Source organism: Molossus molossus, unplaced genomic scaffold (genome assembly GCF_014108415.1).
Source record: "Molossus molossus isolate mMolMol1 unplaced genomic scaffold, mMolMol1.p scaffold_m16_p_7, whole genome shotgun sequence".
NCBI lineage: Eukaryota > Metazoa > Chordata > Mammalia > Chiroptera > Molossidae > Molossus > Molossus molossus.
In genome coordinates this window covers 10,709,601-10,731,993 of record NW_023425401.1, presented here as the reverse complement: position 1 = coordinate 10,731,993, position 22,393 = coordinate 10,709,601, and the positions used below count along the sequence as shown (strand labels likewise).

General features: G+C 53.6%; 1 protein-coding gene across 1 annotated transcript in view; it reads left to right on the top strand.

Annotated features, from left to right (window-relative positions):
- The window catches only part of MINDY4 (MINDY lysine 48 deubiquitinase 4), a 104,567-nt gene that overhangs the window by 9,896 nt on the left and 72,278 nt on the right, over positions 1-22,393 (top strand). The window contains exons 4-5 of the mRNA XM_036247212.1: positions 1,548-1,794; positions 8,153-8,586. Of these exons, the coding sequence (XP_036103105.1) occupies positions 1,548-1,794; positions 8,153-8,586 (681 nt within the window). The remainder of the gene's footprint in view (positions 1-1,547; positions 1,795-8,152; positions 8,587-22,393) is intronic.

Below are 22,393 nucleotides of genomic sequence, written 5' to 3'. Positions count from 1 at the left end.
AAGGCTTAAGAGGTGAAGGTTAATGAGGGTGGTATGAAGATGTTTCCTCCTTCACAGACTCCGCCTGGCTGGGAAATGAAATATTTCTGAAATGATGAAATAACTGCAATGCAGTAGTTGAAGCTCCTGAGTTCCACCCAGTTGTCCAAGCTCAGACTTGGGTGTTTTCCTTGTCTCCTCCTTGCCTATCAGTTTTGCGTCTTCGAGTCCTTAATGAGAGTAAACGCTTTCCTGCTTTCTTTGGAAGACTGGCTCCTCCCTGGTCTCCTGGGCTCCTCCCTGGTCTCCAGGGCTCCTCCCTGGTCTCCCGGGCTCCTCCTCCGTCTCCAGGGCTCCTCTCTGGTCTCCAGGCCTCCTCCCCGGTCTCCAGGGCTCCTCTCCGGTCTCCAGGCCTCCTCCCCGGTCTCCAGGGCTCCTCTCCGGTCTCCAGGGCTCCTCCCCGGTCTCCAGGCCTCCTCCCCGGTCTCCAGGCCTCCTCCCCGGTCTCCAGGCCTCCTCCTCGGTCTCCAGGGCTCCTCCCCGGTCTCCAGGGCTCCTCCCCGGTCTCCAGGGCTCCTCCCTGGTCTCCAGGGCTCTAGTGGTCTCCTCAATCCACCCTGATCTAAGGCAGTGTACGCTTTCCACAGGACCAGTCTGCCCTGCTCTTCTGCTGCTGAAGCTTTTAGGATAAAATCCAAGCTCCTCGGGCTACTTGCACACTCCGTTCTGTGGCCAGTGCCCACTGCTCACCAGGGCACGTGCTGCTGCCGCCCTTCTGCCACTGCCTGCTCTGGAAGCCATGGATTTCCCCGGGCTGGTCCCAGATCCTTCCTCTGCCTGACAGCCCCATCGTAGCCCACGTGACACCTCTCAGGCGTGACCCAGTGCTTGGGAAGCAGCAGGCATCAGTGCCCCTTTCTGCCAGAGTCCAGTGGTAGAAAACAGCCCAGCCCCTCGTCAGGACCGCTGGCTCTGCGTGGTCACAGGCCAGATTCCTCCTACCCGGGTCCCTGTCTCCTCATTCTTGCTCTTTCTCACTGTCTCTCACCCTCTGGTTCTCGTTCTCTCTCTCTCCCTCTCCCTCTCCCTCTGCCAAGCAACCCAGAAAATGAAACCATTGGCGTGCCTGACCTTACTGAACCTTAGCTGCACCTTTGGGGAAGGCCCACTTTGCCACAGTCTCTCCACCGCTCCTGTGGCGTGCAGTGACACTGGCCCCCACATGTCCCATGACCACATGGAAGGGGGCAGTTTTCCTTGATCGCTTGAGTGTGGAATAGGGATACCCTTTATGGTAGAGGATTTAATATACGGAGGAATCCTGTCATGGATAATCAACTCTGCTTTTGCTTCTTGTTTCCTGGTCTCATTTTGTAGGCCGGACTTGCCCTGATACGGAAGTGTTTTCTAGTCCTTACCTTTCATGACAAAGCACTGGGTGGCTGGAAATCACCACGGATTTGGGAATGGGCTTTGCTGTGAGTGCCTGTTGAATGTGGAATTTATTATCGTGGCTAGTGATTCCTTTTGAGGAATCTGTTTTAATGGAAATATTCCTTTTTTCGCAGACATGACCCTCTTGATGGCGATGTACTTGGTAATTTTGTATCATCCAAAAGGCCTCCCCAGAAAAGTAAGCCAGTGCAGCCGATCCCCACTGAAAGCCCCTCTGTGGTCCCTGTGTGGGAGAAGATGGACAAGCTCCAGTTGTCAGAGCCTTCCTTGGACACGAAGAGGGTGGGAGAGAAGATCAGGCCCAAGTCTGGCCTGATTGTCCGAGGCATGATGGCCGGGCCCACCGCCAGCTCCCCACAGGTTGTTGTTCCTTATGTTTTATGAGGGTGGAGAGTGTGAACCTGCCAGGGCGTAAGGGACTACCTGGGTTTGTTTGGGGGTACTCCACAAGACAACCCAAGAAGAGGGGATTTGAGTAGTGGGAATGGAAGAACACCTCCTCTGTTTTCTCGCTGGCTCTGCTGTCAGCTCCTATGGGAGCACGGACAGGCCTCATCTCCTTGTGGGCCCTCAGTTTACCCATTATGCAGTGAGGGGGATGTTGTGGTTTTCTATTGCTTTTCCAAGTGGGAACACATCTATCCAGCTTTGTCTTTACAGTTCGGGGGTGGGAAGACTCATACAAGTCTAGGGAACTTCCTTTTTATTTTTAAAAACATAGTTAAAAGGGAAAAAGAAACTCCAGTCTTTATAATTTCATTTGCTTTGATTGAAAAAATCATTCAGAATATTTATCATCAAGGAGGGTTCCATTAGGTGGGGAGACTAAACCAGATCAGAGAATGAATATAAAAGGAGTTTGCGAAACAACAAAGTAAAATGAAACACCAAAGTCAAAGTGTGGTATCAGACGAATCAGGAGCCTGAGTGAACCAAAAGCAGGTGCTGTGTGTCCTCAGTTGGTGTGCGCCGCCTCGGCTCTCAGGTGCTGCGTGGTTAGGTGTGGGCTGTGGCCGCAGGCGGTGGTACTGCAGGAAACCCTACTCACGGAGGAGCAGACCCTCTGCCTCTGCGATATCGGGAGATTTCGGACAACGTCTGTTTCTCTTGGCCGTGGTCTCATTTGTTAGACCAGGTGTTCAGATTGAGGGGGGTGTTGGTCTGCTCCCTTCTGCATGGTTCAGATCTCACCTTGACATTGTGTCCCCTCCTGGGTATTTTGTACTTGAAGAAGGCCACTCATAAGCTGGACCATGTCTGGAGGAAAGGAGCTAGGAAGGTGAAGAGTTTGGAGGAAATTGAAAGATTTGAGAATGTTTAATCTTAGAAGGAGAAGGCTTGTGGGAGGTGGGACAGAACGTTAAAGATTTCTTCACGTGTGGAGGTAGGAACAGCCTCGTCCCAGGATGGCAAATAATGTGGCTCTCATGCAACTCTTGGTGCCAAGCCTGTGGCGGACGCTGTTGCTGGTAGGAACAGCCTAGTCCCAGGATGGCAAATAACGTGGCTCTCACGTAACTCCTGATGCCAAGCCTGTGGCGGACGCTGCTGGTCTCAGTGCCCTGTTTCCTATGAAGCCTGAGTGTGATCTCAGGGCCTCCTGGGCATTGTGGGCCGTTACCCCAGGGGATGGACTGCAGTGGTGAGTGAGATGAACCTTGTGGGCCATTCTGAGTTTAGGCTGTGAGTCCCCGGAGAGCAGGGACTCTCCCACGTTTGAGCATAGATCATGGCGTGCGGCCCTTTGTTGGACTGAGCGGTGCAGACTTGCTTGGTGGCTCCAGAGCATGGCTAGGACCAGCAGGGGGAGGCTGGTCCGAGGAGCTGTCAGTCAGCCAGAGCCCCCTCGCAATGGCCGGGCCTTTTTCCAAGGAACTGGACTTGTTGTGCTAAGGCAAAGCCATGTGTCCCTTCTGCTGGGGACACAGTAGAAGGGCTTCTTGTCTGGTTGGGAGTTTAGACTATAGCAACAAGTCTTCAACTTTGTAGTCTTAAGGTCTCTTTACTCCTAAAATGACTGAGAAGCCCAAAAGCCTTTTTATGTGTGTTATGTCTGTTGACCTTTAGTGTATTAGTAATTAAAACTGAGAAATTAAAAAGATACTTGTTAAATCATTAAAAATAACAATAGCAAACCCATTACACTGAACACAAACAACATATTTAAAAAAACCCAATATTTTCCCAAACAAAAAATAGTGAGATGAGTAGCGTCATTTTACACTTTTGCGAATCCCTTCGGCGCCTGGCCCAGCAGAGGGCTGCGTGAGCTTCAGCCTTGCGTCTGAGTTCAGTCTGCTGGCCGGGGCTCCGCTGGAGATCTGACCTCAGGCAGTTGGACAGGCAACTGGAAGAGGAAAGTATTTTAACAGTCTCTTCAGAAAGCTAGGGTATTCTTTGATACTGTGCCCAAACTGGACTGGATGTAGTTCCTCAGTGTGGAATCTGAAACCGTACCAGTGAGCTTGCATCCGTTTCTGTAGGTCTGACTTGCACTGTGAATGAAAATTTTACCACTGGGTGGTGCAGTGACATGAGTCATTGGTCATTTGGAAAATATTGTTTTACTGAGTTTTCTTCCGAATATTGACACATTTCCTTATACAGAAACCAACCAACCAAACAAAACACACACACACACACACACACACCTCATTAAAAATAATCACACCTCTTGGTGTTACCGTCCGACCCGTCAGAACAGTTTTAACTATTGAGAAGCACTCAAGTTCACAGTAGCAGGTACAAGTTTCCCCAAATTGTAATTTTTAACTGAAAACTTGTATTTTTATCACTGACAACACATCATTTGTTTCCCTTGAAGTGACAGGCTCAATTTATTTTCGAGAAAGTACCGGCCAGATACCCAAGTCTGAATAACCAAAGTTGCTTGGTTCCATTGTTCCATAAAAAAAAAAAAAAAAAATAGCAGGTTCAGCTCACAGCTGAGACGTTTGCCAAGTGCTGTTCCTTGAGACAGTTGTCATTCTGGGTGTCTAGCAGAATGCTTCTACGCCTCCAGTTTCGTCACGTAGAATATTAAAGAGATGTGTACCACAGGGTCAAGATGGAGGAATATTAATGATGCTTATGCTTCGGCTGGGACACTACTGACATTCGCACTTTACGTAGCTATCTGTATCGCACTTTACGTAGCTATCTGTATCGCACTTTACGTAGCTATCTGTATCGCACTTTACGTAGCTATCTGTATCGCACTTTACGTAGCTATCTGTATCGCACTTTACGTAGCTATCTGTATCGCACTTTACGTAGCTATCTGTATCGCACTTTACGTAGCTATCTGTATCGCACTTTACGTAGCTATCTGTATCGCACTTTACGTAGCTATCTGTATCGCACTTTACGTAGCTATCTGTATCGCACTTTACGTAGCTATCTGTATCGCACTTTACGTAGCTATCTGTATCGCACTTTACGTAGCTATCTGTATCGCACTTTACGTAGCTATCTGTATCGCACTTTACGTAGCTATCTGTATCGCACGTGTGGCCAATGCCCAGGGTGCCGGCACAGTGTGCTGCTCCTGTCTGGGTCACTGCAAAGGACCAGCAGTGTTCACATCATCACTGCAATGTCAGCACAGCAAAAATGTCAGATCATTCCTGTTATTGTTAGGAAAATGGTTCTGAGCTCCCAAAAGGATCAGGACCACACCTGGAACAGTTTTACACCGGGGCCCTGTCTCACCATGGCGGTCTAATCATCAAGTCTGTGCAGTCAGACCCCTTCCTCACGGGTGAGGGGGGCAACTTGGATCTGCTTGACCGCCAAGAGATGCCCCACACCTCTCCTTTCAGTGGTCATTGTATGTGCTTTCCCCCAGGGGCTCCGCATCCCTGAAGGACACTGAAGGATGGGTTGTTGTAGAATGTCTCCAGGTTTTCTGGAAGGTGCTTCGTGGGCCTTTGAGTCCCTTGGCCATACTTACCGGCGGCCCACGAGAAAAGAGCAACCTTTGCTAGGTGTTTCATCAGTTTTCACAGTTACTGAATCAGCTCTGCACTTATGATGGATGAGTAAGAGGTTGGGCTACCCTCCCTCGGCCAGAGTTTGGGTCTCCTTGGGAATGGTGACTAATGCCCTTGCCCTGTGGCAGGGGATGCCCTGGGTGGCATTGGGAGGAGGTTTATGGTGCCCAGTCATTTCCGCTAGGCGAGAACACCACAGAATTAGCTGTTCTTATTCCAGTACCGCCTTTACCATTTGGCCCAGGATTATTTCTGGAAATGCCAAGAGGTCCAGGAAAAGCCTGGCAGGTGTATTTTTGTCGCTTTTTCCTACTCCCCGATCCTAGACGGGCAACAAGGTGACTTAACCATTTCATCAGTTAATCATGGAGAGTAAGAAAGGACATATCAGTTGACTCCTTTGGAACCCTACATTTAAAAGACTAAGCAAATCTTGGTGCTCACTAGGTATAGGTCACTGGGTCAGGAGCTCTGTGGACACCAGAGATGAATGAAAATGGCCTCTGCCACCCCTGGTCTGGCAGGAGGGGTAAGGCTGTTAAGTAAAAGCTGCACAGCAGTAGCTAATCGTGAACCGCTGTGATGGGTCTGGCTCTGCGCTGGTGCCTTCCATGGGGCTCTCGTTGAGTCCTCCCCACGATCCTGTGGAGATGATGCTGCAGGTCCCCTGAGTCCTCCCCACGACCCTGTGGAGATGAGTGTGCAGGTCCCCTGAGTCCTCCCCACGACCCTGTGGAGATGAGTGTGCAGGTCCCCGGAGTCCTCCCCACGACCCTGTGGAGATGATGCTGCAGGTCCCCTGAGTCCTCCCCACGACCCTGTGGAGATGAGTGTGCAGGTCCCCTGAGTCCTCCCCACGACTCTGTGGAGATGAGTGTGCAGGTCCCCTGAGTCCTCCCCACGACCCTGTGGAGATGAGTGTGCAGGTCCCTTGAGTCCTCCCCACGACCCTGTGGAGATGAGTGTGCAGGTCCCCTGAGTCCTCCCCACGACCCTGTGGAGATGATGCTGCAGGTCCCCTGAGTCCTCCCCACGACCCTGTGGAGATGAGTGTGCAGGTCCCCTGAGTCCTCCCCACGACCCTGTGGAGATGAGTGTGCAGGTCCCTTGAGTCCTCCCCACGACCCTGTGGAGATGATGCTGCAGGTCCCTTGAGTCCTCCCCACGACCCTGTGGAGATGAGTGTGCAGGTCCCCGGAGTCCTCCCCACGACTCTGTGGAGATGAGTGTGCAGGTCCCCTGAGTCCTCCCCACGACCCTGTGGAGATGAGTGTGCAGGTCCCTTGAGTCCTCCCCACGACCCTGTGGAGATGAGTGTGCAGGTCCCCTGAGTCCTCCCCACGACCCTGTGGAGATGATGCTGCAGGTCCCTTGAGTCCTCCCCACGACCCTGTGGAGATGAGTGTGCAGGTCCCCTGAGTCCTCCCCACGACCCTGTGGAGATGAGTGTGCAGGTCCCTTGAGTCCTCCCCACGACCCTGTGGAGATGATGCTGCAGGTCCCCTGAGTCCTCCCCACGACCCTGTGGAGATGAGTGTGCAGGTCCCTTGAGTCCTCCCCACGACCCTGTGGAGATGATGCTGCAGGTCCCCTGAGTCCTCCCCACGACCCTGTGGAGATGAGTGTGCAGGTCCCTTGAGTCCTCCCCACGACCCTGTGGAGATGAGTGTGCAGGTCCCCTGAGTCCTCCCCACGACCCTGTGGAGATGAATGTGCAGGTCCCTTGAGTCCTCCCCACGACCCTGTGGAGATGAGTGTGCAGGTCCCCTGAGTCCTCCCCACGACCCTGTGGAGATGAGTGTGCAGGTCCCTTGAGTCCTCCCCACGACCCTGTGGAGATGAGTGTGCAGGTCCCCTGAGTCCTCCCCACGACCCTGTGGAGATGAGTGTGCAGGTCCCTTGAGTCCTCCCCACGACCCTGTGGAGATGAGTGTGCAGGTCCCTTGAGTCCTCCCCACGACCCTGTGGAGATGAGTGTGCAGGTCCCCTGAGTCCTCCCCACGACCCTGTGGAGATGAGTGTGCAGGTCCCCTGAGTCCTCCCCACGACCCTGTGGAGATGAGTGTGCAGGTCCCCTGAGTCCTCCCCACGACCCTGTGGAGATGAGTGTGCAGGTCCCCAGTCCCTCCTTCACAACCTTTGCACCAGGTGCGTTTTGCAATTGAGAATTTTTTCCCAGAAAAGAAATGCAGTGCATCGACCACATAGTGTGTAATGCCTGCAGTTTAAATATGGTTTTGCGGAACAAAAAACGAACATATCTGCAACTAAACATGCATAGTCACACTTCAAAAAGGATAAGCAATCTCAAAGCAGTTAAAGATAATCTGTTACAGGATTCCAAGGAATTTTTGTTTTGGGATTTAGAAATTATAGTTAGTGGATGTGGACAGGTTATATTTCAGGGGTGGGAAGTGAGGGACAGAGAAGTTCAGTTACTTGCAGGGGACAGAGCTAGTGGGAGGTGACATGGAATCGGAACCTGCTCCCGTGAGGGGCGTGGGAGGGCTGCAGCCTCTGGGGTTCGGAGGGGTGCGGTGAACTATCACGGACGCCGTGGCCTCTGAGGGTCTCATGAAGCAGTAGGTGGGGCTTTAAGAGGAGGACTTGGGGTGGGGAAAGGCCTTCCTGGGGGAGGGAACATCCTGGGCAAATGCTGGAAGCGGGTAAAGTATTTTCCCAGCCTCCCGAAGGGGTCCTCACTGCGGCTGTCCTTGTCCCTTCAGGATCCCCTCCGCAAGCGCTGCTCCCTGAGGCGGCCCCTGGCCTTGAGCAGCGTGGCCCCGCCCTGCGAGGAGGAGGAGGAGGAGGGCCCGAGAGCCCCCGAGCTGCCCGCCTGCACCCCGGCCTGTGCTGTCCCCCAGGAGGGCCTGGCTCCTAGCACCGGCCCCAGCTCCAGGAGCCCCCCGGGCCAGCTCAGTGAGCTCCCCACAGAGAAGCACAGGCCCACACCCGGCAGCCCGCCTCGCTTGCCCAGCCAAGGGCTGCTCCAGGGTGGGAACGGCAGGTGGAGAGGCGCAGAGGACAGCCCGGCCGTGGACGGCGGCCCAGAGGCCGCCAGGACGCCCGTGAAGTTCTTGCCAGGTGGGCATGCCAGGACGACCCAGGAGAGGCTGGAGAGAGCGTTCAAAAGGCAGGGGAACCAGCCCGTGCCCCTCAGGTGAGCATACGGTGCCCAGGTGGTGCTTGCTAGAGAACCGTCGGGTCCCCCGTGGCTCTTTGGGCTCAACAAGCATGGCTGTGAAGTAGGGAAGGAGATTGTGGCCATTCTGTTGGGGACAAAACAGCCCAGAGAGCGCACACGCAGGAACCCGGAGGGAGGGGTCCTTGGCCCTTCTTGTCGAAGTCAGTGGGCTTCAGCAGATGGTCCCACGCAAACCTGCAGCAGCACGGCCAGGCTGATGTGGCCTTGGAGACGCTCCTGTGGGAGGCAGAGGCAGGTGATGGATCAGCCCCCAGGCTCCTGCTGGGCCAGTTTTTATACACTGTAGACCTGGATGTTTCCTACAGTCATTGATTTTGAATATTAAACTATCCTACATTCCTGGGACAAACCCACTTGGTTATGACATATGATCCTTTTATGTATCGTTGCGTTCAATTTATTACTATTTTGTGCAGGCTTTTGTGAAGGAGCATTTGGTAATTTTCCTTTCTGGTAGTTCCTTCATCAGAGTCTGGTGTCTAGGATAAGCGGAAGCGATCCCTCTTTTTCCTGTTCTGTTGAAGGGTTAGTGACACTAAAATTGGTGTTAGTTCTTCCTCAAATATTTAGGAGAATTTACCAGTGAAGCCTTCTGAGCACTGAGTTTAAATTATGGATTCAATTGAAAAAAACTTTTTTAATTCAGACTTTCAATTTCTTTGTTTATCCATTTTGCAAGTTGTATTTTTCCAAGGACTTTTACCTGTGTTTTAAATTTACTGGTATAAAACTGTAAATATAATATCCTCTTATTATCACTTAAAGTCTGTGCAATCTGCAGGACTGTCTCTGTTTTCATCCCTGATACTGGTAATTTGAGTTTTCCCTGTTTGACTAGTTTTACAAGGGGTTTATCAGTTGTGTACTATTTTAAAGAGCTAACACTTGTTTTTTTGTGTTTGTTTTCTATTTCATTGATTTCCACTCTTATTGTTATTGTTTCTTTCTACTTTCTTTGAGTTTAACTTGCTATTTTCTATTTTATCGATATGGATCTTAAATACTTGATTATCAGCCTTCTTCTTTTGTAATCTTTTAAGGGTACACATTTCCCTCTAAACAATGCTTTTTCTGTATCCCATGTGTTAATAGGTTATATGTTCATATAATACAGTTAGAATATTTTCTAATTTCCATTGTGATTTTTTTCTTTTGACCCATGGGTTATTTAGACATGTATTGATTAATTCAAAGCATTTGGAGTACTTTTCTGGTTATCTCTTTGTTTTTTATTGCTATCATTTCCTCTTTGGTTATATCTACTCTGTATGATTTCAATCCTTTGATATTTGTTGAGATTTCTTTATAGTCCAGTACATGTGTAAAGTTTATCGCCTATAAACAGCATACATTTGGAATTTTAATTCCATATGATCATTTTAAATTTTAATTGGAATAAATATTACATTTACATTTCCCTTTTGCTCGAAGAACGCTCTTTAGTATTTCTCTAGCAGGTGTGTTATAATACATTTTTTTCAGATTTTGTTTGGAAATATCTTTATTTTGCCTTTATTTTTGAAGGCTGTTTTCAATGGGTATAGAAGTCTAGATTGGTGCTTTATTTTTTTTTTAGTACTTTAAGTATGTCATTCCCTTGCCTTAGGCTTTTGTCATCTCTTTTGATAACTCAGTTGACATTTTTATTGTTATTCCTTTGAAAGTAATGTGTATTTTTTTATAAACCCCTGGGTGCTTTTTTCCTCCTGGCTTCTTTAAGATTCTCTCCTTTGATTTTCAACAGTGTTACTATGATGTGCCTAGCTATGGTTTTCTTTAATGATTCTGCTTGGTGTACATAGAGCTTCCTGAAGTTGTGGACTAGCGCTTGACATTAGTTTTGAAATTATTGTCTACTCTTTTTTTCAAAGTTGCTTTTTGTCCCATCTTCTCTTTTCTCTCCTGGGACTGCCATGTAGGAATAATTAGACATATGGGTGAACAGAAATAAAGTCAACCCTAAAAGAAATACTATTATTATCCCCACTTGAACGATGAAGACACTCAGAGAAGTTGCTTTCCCTGCCCAAGCTTATACACTTAGGAGGCAGAGCAGGGCTAGAACCCAGGACGCTAGCTCCAGAGCCTAGTGAGACGCGAATGAATGGTCACTTCTGTCCTGAGTGGTGATCTTTCCACAGCCCCAGAGGGGGACTGCTTCAGCTGGAATGCCTCAGTGATGGGGAGCGCCCTGCCCCCCACGGCACTTCTGACTAATTCTGACTATCAGGAAATTCTTCACACTGCCTTAAATCCTGCTTGCCTGTGGTTTTTCCCAGGGGGCCTTGTTTTGCCCTCCGTTCCAGAACACGTGTACCCTGGAAAAGGAAACAGTGTTTCAAACCTACTGGTTTTCAAGAGATGGTGGGTGGAGCAGAAAGAAGAGTGGATGGCGTGTCAGGAGGCCTGGGTGCCAGTCCTCGCTTTATCCCAGCTGACCTGGATCGGTCATTTTGTCTCTGGACTTCAGTGTCCTTGACTGTAAAATATGGCCACTGGGTAGATGATTCCAAGTGTCCTTCCAGCTCATGCATTTTGCTGGCCTAGGATTGTTTCTTGCTTCCAGAGTTACTCTAACACATCAAATATTTACGGAGTAGCTACTGTTTACAGGGCACGTAGGAGATGTGGCACATGAGCTCGGGAGTCTAGCAGACCAACTGTTCTTTATGACCGCTGTGCCCTGGACAGTTATTACATCCTTGAAAGGTGGGATGGACTTCTGTGTCTTAGAGGAAGTGGGTAACAGGTGGAAGCTTCCACAGCCCCCCCGCCAATGCCAGATGAAGTACAACCAGGGTGTTTAATAGTGTTGACCTTCATAGTGGTCGATCAACAAACATTCTGGGGGCCTTGGTTTTTACTTAACACGATTCCCTATGTGTTGGGCACCATGCTAAGCACTTGTGTATATTATCTCATTAGCTCGTTATAATAATCCATTGCAGTGGATGTTGTTGTTTTCTGTTTTCATTAAATAGTATTGTCCTCCTACTCCGGAGTTCTGAACACACTGACAAATAAAACGGTATCAGTTAGATTGCGTGAAATGAATGTCATCTCTGTGACTGATAATGGGAAGGCAGAGGTCATAGCAAGTCATGAGACCTGGAGCTAGACAGGAGCTAGACCTCATCTCAGGCCCAGGGCAGGTCACCTCACAGGGTCACATGGTGGGAGGGGTCAGCTCCTAGAAGAACAGCTGAGCCTAACTTTCCCCTTTTCTGTCTTTCTCCGGTTAGCCAGTCAGACAAGTCCTTAGGATGGAGAGAATAAAGGGGAGAAGATTAAAGGTCTATATGGGGGGAGGTGGAGGGTAGGGTGTGTGTGTGTGTGTGTGTGTGTGGCAGAGACCAGAATAGCTGCCTCCAAACTCCCAGAAGGCAGGGCTTTCTTGCACACATTTGCATACCTTGCGACCACTCCCCCACACACCTGGTCCAGAGTAGGCCCTCAAGAAACCTTAGGTGCAGGACTAAGGGCAGGGAAGAGGTGCTTCTTTGTTTGCAAGTCCCCAAAGCTAGGGGTTCTGAGCCTGGTGGCTCCCCGAGTGGCCTTCATGAAGGTTGATCAGCAGAGTGAGGCGCGTTGAGGATGCCGGGCTGTGGGATCTGCCGTGGGGGCTCCAGTGAGCTCAGGTGGTTGTTAATTTCGTGAACATCAGTGGATTTCACCCTGGGGAAAGTGGGTGTCTTCCAAGACTACAAGCTTGAAGTATGATAGAGTCCACGGACTTGAAGTTTAATTTGGGGGGTTTTTAAAGAGATTCTTTAAATTGGGTGTTTCTGAAAGCAGAGCAGACTGGATGCTCCCATCTCATCCTTAACCCCGCAGACGGTCAGGGCTGGAGAGGTCCTTAGAGGTCGAGCGCTCCAGTTGGGGGCAGGGCAAGTGACTCACCTGAGCTCTAGCAGGTGTTGTAAAGTCCTTTGTAAGCTCTGCTTTCACTGCCTAAGTAATGTTTAGAATGTGCGCTTTAAATACATATATTCTTTCTCTACTCAATATCAGCCTCCAGCACAGTTGTCACCAATCAACATTTGATGTCCTGTTTTTCAGCAGTAACTCCCTTGGTTTTGGAGAAACTTGATTTCAGACCCCGGGTTCCTAGAGTTATGTCCTCAAAAAGGCCCTGTCAATTCACAGAAATAACCATTTATTCAACAACTCTTTAATGAAAGCTGATTGTTAGTGTCTCTTCCCAACTCTGTGTTCGGTGTTATCAAGGTGCTAGCTTGAGACTGGTCATGGTAGGAATGTTTACACCATGGAAATTGGCAAATGCTGCCAGTCAGCATCTCCCTCCCTGGAGAGCCAGTGTTCATGTCCACCAGTGCCCCATCTGTGATGCCTACGGTGTGCACGCCCCAGCCCTAGCCACTGGGGATTCCATGTGAACGGAGCAGACCAAGTCCCGGCCCTCTGGGAGCTTGCATTGCACAGGGAGAGAGCCCAGAACACCACCACACACGGAAATGTATGACAGCAGAGTGCTACGAGGGGGGACAAATCAAGGAAGAATGATAGGGGCCCTGGCTGTGGGGCTGCTGCTGTGCAGAGGGTAGTCAGGGAAACCTTTCTGAGAAGGTGACACTTGAGAGGAGACCAGAAGGCAAACAGGGAATCAGCCTTTTGACCGCTGGGAGCAAATGCAAAGAGAGAGTAGCCATGCACAGGCCGAGCAGCGGGAGCACGTGCTTCTTCCAGGCTGGAGTGGATGGGGGAGCGGAGGAGGGGGAGGGAGGTGAGGGTCTGGGGACTCTGAAAGCCCTGGAGTTTACTCTGAGATGTGTGGGGTCCCCTGGAGGCCGAGCAGAAGCATGCATGGTTCAACTCATGTTTCCGTAGGACCCCTTGACTGCTGGATTGAGAAGGGACTCAAGGCCACAAGGGTGGAGGCAGGGAGACAGTCAGGAGGTGGTTGCAATAGTTTAGAGGAGAGTTGATAGTGGCCTGAATCAGGGTTGTGGCAGTGAAGGTGGTGAGACATGGGCTGGATTGTATATAACACACAGACACAGCCACACACAGACACACAGACACAGACACAGACACAGACACCCACACCCACAGACACACAGACACAGACACCCACGCACACACACAGACACAGACACAGACACATAGGCACTGACACCCACACACAGATGCACACAAACATAGACACACATAGATACATACAGACATACAGACACACATAGACATACACACACAGACATACACATACATAGATACATGCACACAGACATATACAGACAAACAGAGACACACAGATACATGTACACAGACAGATACATACACAGATATACCAAAACAGACACATACAGACACATAGATGTACACAGACGCACACACAAATACACACACATATATGTACACAGACACACACACAGACACACAGATGCACACAGACACAGAGACACAGACACACAGACATAGACACACAGACACAGACACGCACACACAGACGCACACACACAGAGACACAGACACACAAACAGACACAGACACACACACACAGACACGGACACAGTACAGTCACCAGGATTCCCGGGAGCTCGAGGTGCTGTATTGAGAGCGTGCGAGGAGCGAGGATGACCAGGATTCCCGTGAGCTCGAGGTGCTGTATTGAGAGCGTGCGAGGAGCGAGGATGACCAGGATTCCCGTGAGCTCGAGGTGCTGTATTGAGAGCGTGCGAGGAGCAAGGATGACCAGGATTCCCGTGAGCTCGAGGTGCTGTATTGAGAGCGTGCGAGGAGCGAGGATGACCAGGATTCCCGTGAGCTCGAGGTGCTGTATTGAGAGCGTGCGAGGAGCAAGGATGACCAGGATTCCCGTGAGCTCGAGGTGCTGTATTGAGAGCGCGCGCGGAGCGAGGCTGGCCAGGATCCCCGTGAGCTCGAGGTGCTGTATTGAGAGCGTGCGAGGAGCGAGGCTGGCCAGGGTTCCCGTGAGCTCGAGGTGCTGTATTGAGAGCGTGCGAGGAGCGAGGATGACCAGGGTTCCCGTGAGCTCGAGGTGCTGTATTGAGAGCGTGCGAGGAGCGAGGATGACCAGGGTTCCCGTGAGCTCGAGGTGCTGTATTGAGAGCGTGCGAGGAGCGAGGCTGACCAGGATTCCCGTGAGCTCGAGGTGCTGTATTGAGAGCGTGCGAGGAGCGAGGCTGGCCAGGGTTCCCGTGAGCTCGAGGTGCTGTATTGAGAGCGTGCGAGGAGCGAGGATGACCAGGGTTCCCGTGAGCTCGAGGTGCTGTATTGAGAGCGTGCGAGGAGCGAGGATGACCAGGGTTCCCGTGAGCTCGAGGTGCTGTATTGAGAGCGCGCGGAGCGAGGATGACCAGGGTTCCCGTGAGCTCGAGGTGCTGTATTGAGAGCGTGCGAGGAGCGAGGATGACCAGGATTCCCGGGAGCTCGAGGTGCTGTATTGAGAGCGTGCGAGGAGCGAGGATGACCAGGGTTCCCGTGAGCTCGAGGTGCTGTATTGAGAGCGCGCGGAGCGAGGATGACCAGGGTTCCCGTGAGCTCGAGGTGCTGTATTGAGAGCGTGCGAGGAGCGAGGATGACCAGGATTCCCGGGAGCTCGAGGTGCTGTATTGAGAGCGTGCGAGGAGCGAGGCTGGCCAGGGTTCCCGTGAGCTCGAGGTGCTGTATTGAGAGCGTGCGAGGAGCGAGGCTGGCCAGGGTTCCCGTGAGCTCGAGGTGCTGTATTGAGAGCGTGCGAGGAGCAAGGATGACCAGGATTCCCGGGAGCTCGAGGTGCTGTATTGAGAGCGTGCGAGGAGCAAGGATGACCAGGATTCCCGGGAGCTCGAGGTGCTGTATTGAGAGCGTGCGAGGAGCAAGGATGACCAGGATTCCCGGGAGCTCGAGGTGCTGTATTGAGAGCGCGCGCGGAGCGAGGCTGGCCAGGATCCCCGTGAGCTCGAGGTGCTGTATTGAGAGCGTGCGAGGAGCAAGGATGACCAGGGTTCCCGTGAGCTCGAGGTGCTGTATTGAGAGCGTGCGAGGAGCGAGGATGACCAGGATTCCCGGGAGCTCGAGGTGCTGTATTGAGAGCGTGCGAGGAGCGAGGCTGGCCAGGGTTCCCGTGAGCTCGAGGTGCTGTATTGAGAGCGTGCGAGGAGCGAGGCTGGCCAGGGTTCCCGTGAGCTCGAGGTGCTGTATTGAGAGCGTGCGAGGAGCAAGGATGACCAGGATTCCCGGGAGCTCGAGGTGCTGTATTGAGAGCGTGCGAGGAGCAAGGATGACCAGGATTCCCGGGAGCTCGAGGTGCTGTATTGAGAGCGTGCGAGGAGCGAGGCTGGCCAGGATTCCCGGGAGCTCGAGGTGCTGTATTGAGAGCGTGCGAGGAGCAAGGCTGACCAGGGTTCCCGTGAGCTCGAGGTGCTGTATTGAGAGCGTGCGCGGAGCGAGGCTGACCAGGGTTCCCGTGAGCTCGAGGTGCTGTATTGAGAGCGTGCGAGGAGCAAGGATGACCAGGGTTCCCGTGAGCTCGAGGTGCTGTATTGAGAGCGTGCGAGGAGCGAGGCTGGCCAGGATTCCCGTGAGCTCGAGGTGCTGTATTGAGAGCGTGCGAGGAGCAAGGATGACCAGGATCCCTGTGAGCTCGAGGTGCTGTATTGAGAGCGTGCGAGGAGCAAGGATGACCAGGATTCCCGTGAGCTCGAGGTGCTGTATTGAGAGCGCGCGCGGAGCGAGGCTGGCCAGGATCCCCGTGAGCTCGAGGTGCTGTATTGAGAGCGTGCGAGGAGCAAGGATGACCAGGATTCCCGTGAGCTCGAGGTGCTGTATTGAGAGCGTGCGAGGAGCGAGGATGACCAGGGTTCCCGTGAGCTCGAGGTGCTGTATTGAGAGCGCGCGGAGCGAGGATGACCAGGGTTCCCGTGAGCTCGAGGTGCTGTATTGAGAGCGTGCGAGGAGCGAGGATGACCAGGATTCCCGGGAGCTCGAGGTGCTGTATTGAGAGCGTGCGAGGAGCAAGGCTGACCAGGATCCCCGTGAGCTCGAGGTGCTGTATTGAGAGCGTGCGAGGAGCGAGGCTGACCAGGATCCCCGTGAGCTCGAGGTGCTGTATTGAGAGCGTGCGAGGAGCGAGGATGACCAGGATTCCCGGGAGCTCGAGGTGCTGTATTGAGAGCGTGCGAGGAGCGAGGATGACCAGGATTCCCGGGAGCTCGAGGTGCTGTATTGAGAGCGTGCGAGGAGCAAGGCTGACCAGGATCCCCGTGAGCTCGAGGTGCTGTATTGAGAGCGTGCGAGGAGCAAGGCTGGCCAGGATTCCCGTGAGCTCGAGGTGCTGTATTGAGAGCGTGCGAGGAGCGAGGCTGGCCAGGGTTCCCGTGAGCTCGAGGTGCTGTATTGAGAGCGCGCGAGGAGCAAGGATGACCAGGGTTCCCGTGAGCTCGAGGTGCTGTATTGAGAGCGTGCGAGGAGCAAGGCTGGCCAGGGTTCCCGGGAGCTCGAGGTGCTGTATTGAGAGCGTGCGAGGAGCAAGGCTGACCAGGATTCCCGTGAGCTCGAGGTGCTGTATTGAGAGCGTGGAGGAGCAAGGCTGGCCAGGATTCCCGGGAGCTCGAGGTGCTGTATTGAGAGCGTGGAGGAGCAAGGCTGGCCAGGGTTCCCGGGAGCTCGAGGTGCTGTATTGAGAGCGCGCGAGGAGCAAGGCTGACCAGGGTTCCCGGGAGCTCGAGGTGCTGTATTGAGAGCGTGGAGGAGCAAGGCTGGCCAGGATTCCCGTGAGCTCGAGCGCGAGGAGCAAGGCTGGCCAGGGTTTGCAGTTTCCTGAAAGAGGAGGCTGTGGGAGAAGCAGGTTAAGGCTCTGGCCACTGGGCTGTAGTCCGTATCCCTCGCCGGCCTCGGTACTTTCTGTCAGGCCGGCAGCGTTTTTTTGTTCCCTGGCCTCCCTGTGGCCTGTGGGTCAGGAGCCACGTGCCTGGAGCCACATGTGAGCAGTGAGCTGTGGTTCTTGTTCCAGGCCCTGCTGCTCAGCTGTGACAGGACATTCTCTTCTGGCCTTGGGGCCTTATTGACGCTGTTCAGAGATTGTCCCTCACGCCAGCACTATTACTGGGGCCCAGGTTAATCGTATTGCTCCCAGCTGTCCTCTGATGGCAATAAAAGCGACTCCCTGGCTGGCCTGCAAGTCGGGCACTTGTTTTTCCTGTGTTTGTCGGTGAGTTCTGCCTTGGTCAGATCTCCAGGCCTCTCGGGGCCTCGGTGCTCCTATCGTGAGGGAAGGGGCTCCTCCATCTCTGACATCCCACCCTACATTCTACACGTGGCCTTGGGCGTGCGCAGACCAAACCTCCACCTCCTCTGTGATCCAAGGATCGCAGCCTTCTGTGCTACCCTCTGAGGTTCGTCTTGTGCGAAGGATGAGCATGTCAACCACGGCCTCGTGCCTTTGGAATCCCTTCTGGACTGTGGACTCGTCTGAGTTCCCACAGGGGTGTAGTAAAATGATCCGGGGCTCGGCAGCTCGGAGTCACCCCGGGCACGTGGTCTGTCGCTGGAGGCCGGTGACCCGCTGTGCAGGCGGCAGGGTTTGGAGCTGGGAGGCAGGCTGACTGCTGCGTGGTCCAATCTGTCACCTCTGACCCCTTTGCCTGTTGCTTGTTGAGTGACTCTGTCCTAGGGAACGTTCCCAAGACTGGCGGTTCTTAGACTGCGATCCCTGGACCAGCAGTATCCGCGTCACCCGGGAGCTTGTGAGAAACACGCTGTGTAGCCTGGTGGGGACTTTGGGGGTGGAGTCCGGCAGGGCGAGACGGGTGAGGGCAGTTCTCCGGAGAAGGGTGCATCTGTGCGCTGTTAGCAGCCAGCAGGCTAGCAGCTGGGATGGCTGTGCCCAGCCAGGGGCATCTGGTTGGGGCACCGTGTCTTCCACATCAGTTCCGGCTGCTTCTACTTACCCAGTCCTGGAGTCATCATATAGATAGACAGGCTGCGGAGCCTGTTTATGACATCACTCTGGTGCATGGGAGGCCCTGGTGAAGCAGGCCACACACGGAGGTGACAGGTGAGGGGGCCCACCGACAGCCCCTCCCATCACGACCCCACAGCCCTCACTGCGAGAGCACCAGGTTAACTTGTCGTTGGCTTCACGGCAGGGTCATGTCTTGTCGTGTCAGTTACACAGGAGGTGTCTCTTGACACCCTGCTTGGTGCCCAGATCCGGCACTGGGGATGGATGAGACAGCTCCCTGCCTCGGCAGCCCAGGGCCCCCATGAGGCTCCCTGTAGCTGGGTGCTAAATGGTGGCCTTCACAGAGGTGTGAAGATTGGGGAGCAGTTGAGGGGGCGCTGGTGACCAGGCAGGAGGGCCTTGGGCTGGCCAAGGTGGTGTTTCGTGCAGAGGCTTCATGGTGAACCAGACGTCCGGTGAGGAATGGCTGCGATAACCTGTGTTGTTCCGCGTGGGTCTCTGCAGCTTGGACACAGCCAGGGCCCCAAAGCGTCCGTGCCCCTGCCTCTGGTGGAGCCAGTGGTCCGTCCCAGGGGTTTAGTGACCCTGACATTGGCAGATTTTCGGGTTTTGCAAGAAGTGGACAGCAGGTGGCAGCAGATTGTCACCCGTCGTTAGGACCCCAGAGACTTCGGTTGGCCTTGCTGCCTGATTTCGCTCAGCAGCCGCTCACTAGGCCCCTGCCAAGGAGGACACTGTGCTGGGAGAGCGATCAGTGCATCCCACCCCCCTGCGTCCCCAGCCCCCCTGGGCTCTGGCTGGGAGCGGAGACCAGCAGGCTCACACGCGCCTGTCTGCACCCTGAGGGACTCTGAGCCCTGCCGTCTGGGGCTTGCCCGGGGCCCAGCAGACCGTGTGGCCTTTGCGGTTTATTGACTGATGCCCATAGCTGGGCATCTCCAGTCTGCTCACATCTGTACTGCATGGGACCAGTGATGGGTAGTTTCCATTTTAATTTGTCTCTGCACATTATTGGACTTTATGTCAGACCGCAGAGGTTTGACTGAGCTGCCTCTGAAATACACACAGCCACGGTTCTTTCCTGTGTGCCAGGAGCCCCCTGTGGAAGGTGGTCTGCCGGGGCCCCCGGGCTGCTCCAGCCTCATCTCCATAACCGACTCCAGGGACCTCTCTTCTGTGGTGGGCACCCCGCTCCCCGTTCACCACTGGTGCCCCGTGCTCAGCTGGCCTCCTTCCCCCTCATACCCCTGTCCCCTGCATGTGCCCATGCCCAGAGGAACAGCGGTTCTCTCTGCTCCCGCAGGCTGGCCGTTCCCTGGCACACGCAGGGGATAAGGCACGGGAGACGCCACCCAGAGCCCTCCAGGAACGGGGTCGATGCCCCTGCCCTGTGCTGCACTTACAGCCACTGGGTGCATTCAGTTCCAGGGGCTCCGAGGCCTTGAGCCAAGGCACCTCCCAGGACAGAGAGACTTCCCGTGACTCAGATTTCCTTTGAGATTAGGAAAGTTGCTAAAGAGGTGACAGTGTCCACACCTTACCTTGGAAGCCTGAGTGATCTCCTTTTGTCCACCTTGGGACCTCAGAGTGGCAGCTCCGAGACCGTCCTCTGCCCGGTGCGAGTCCACGGCACGCGGCCAGGGCAGCCTGTCCCGGGCAGCTGCTGCTGCCGGACGGAAGAAGGCTGTCAAGACCGAAGGGTGGTTTTGGGAGATGCGTGTCAGAGAGCAGGCGAGGTGTGTGGAGATTCTTCGTTCCTGGGTGCTGTTCTCCTCTCTCCAGGATGCTCATCTGCTGCTCTGCCGGGCAGCTCCCAGCAAGCCTTGGGCACCAGAACCCCAGAGGCCGTGGAGAGGTCGGTAACAGGGCCAGGGCGAGATGAAGCAAGCAAGACATCCGGGTGCAAAATTTAAGGAGGCACTCACTGTCAAGGTGGTTCAGCTGCAGTGCAGGCAACCGCCTCCTTAAATTTTGCACCCTGGGTACCATGTATGTCTCACCTAGTCCTGGTTTAGTTCACAGTCTGGTGGCGTCTCTTCTGTTTCCCACACTATCACGGCTAACCCTCAATACAGCATAATGATCTGATAAGTCATTACTCCCATGAACTTCTCGAGGACTGGAGTGGGTCCCCTCCCCGCCCCCCAGCTATATCCTTGTAACTTCCAATAAATATTGAGCAAATCAACAGAATGTACATAGTAAGGAGACTGGAAGGGAAATTTATGTTTGGAAGAGTATTATGAAAATGAAACTGATCATCTTTAACAGAACCGGAACAATCCAAACTTCATCCTCAGGTCCACTTGTCGGCATTCATTCATTCATTCATTGGGTCAATTAATCATCCAACCAACCATTTATCCAACCAACCAACCCACTAACTCACCAACCCACCAACCAACCAACTAACCCAACCCATCACAACTGTGATGTTCCATGTTTAGTCATCTTGCATGTTCCTTTTTTAGGAAGCTTTTCCCAGTCTCTTCTCTACTCCTCTCCCTGGTCACGGTCCCCTTCTCATACCTCTCAGAGCCCATGTCACACTGGAGAGAGATGACAGGTTACCTTGTTTCTCCTGCTGGGCTGTCCGCTGAGTGTGGGGGTGACTTGTCTGTGGTTCAGACGTACTGGATGGAGCTGAATTATTGGCTTTGCCTCGAGGGAGGGGGAGTGAAGTGTGAAGTCTTCCCTTCACTCAAGGAGCACATAGAAGCCTGGGTTAGTGATTTAGCAAATGGGGAAAGTCACCTACAAATAGCGTCCGCCCCAGAGCCAGCGGGACGGTGCTCACTGAGGTGCTGTAGGGTCTTAGAGGAGGGGCTGTTCCTGGCTGGGCCTTGGAGAACGCGCAGAGTTGGGGTGTCCCATGGCTGTGCCTGGTACTCATCACTCTCCACCTTCCACCGAGCCTTGGGAATGGCTTTGCAGGTGTCCCCGCGGTCTCGTTCCCGAGGACCAAGGCAACTCTCTCACTGTTCCTGAGTCCTTTCTCCTGGGGCCTGCCTCGGGTGCTCCTGCACGCGCAGACGTGCTTGGACAACGAGCACTTACAGTGGCTCGTGGAAAAGGAGCCTGAGCCCATAGCTTCCCCTAGGGATTGGAAATGATGGGCATCCTCGTTCCCACCCTGAGCGTAACTGTGAAAGGCGCCATGGCTACCTTCGGGTTGGGCAGCAAGAGCCGACGTCCTTCCCCTGCCCAGTCCCGACCGCCCTGCCGGAGTGGCCCTTCCCTCGTGATTCCCAGCGGGTGTCCCCGGGTGGCGGCTGTGGGCGGAGGGCTGCTGTGACTCGGCAGGCCAGTGCCTCCGCCTTGGAGAGACGGCCTTGGATGCTGAGTGCTGCTGGGCCTCGTGGGGGAGCTCTCCAGATCGCAAAGACGACCTGCCAGGGCGGTATCCTGCCCCCTGGATTCCGTGTGTGCGCCTCGTTCCAGAAAATTCCACTTTGTTTTCTCTGCTCATTCCACGAGCTGTTACTGAAGCCGCGGGATTCCTTCCATATCCTGTTGGGGCCAAGTTCATGGCCGTGGGCCGCTCAGAAGTGGGGCCTTTTCCTGATGGAGTAAACAGTTTTTGATCTCACTCTAAATACATGTTACTCAGTTTTGTTCGATTCAGCTCAGGGCGTTTATGGAATGCCCCCTGTTTGTTCGGACAGCGCTGGGGGGAGAGATGCAGAGGACGAGGTTCCTACCCCAAAGAGGCCGAGGCAGCCAGCCATGCAAATAACCGTCCTGTAGGGGACAAGAGTGGTAAGGGGACAAGGGCCGGGCGCCAAGGCTGGAGTCTGGGTCGGTCCCGGGGCAGTGGCGTCGCTGGTGTTCACTGAG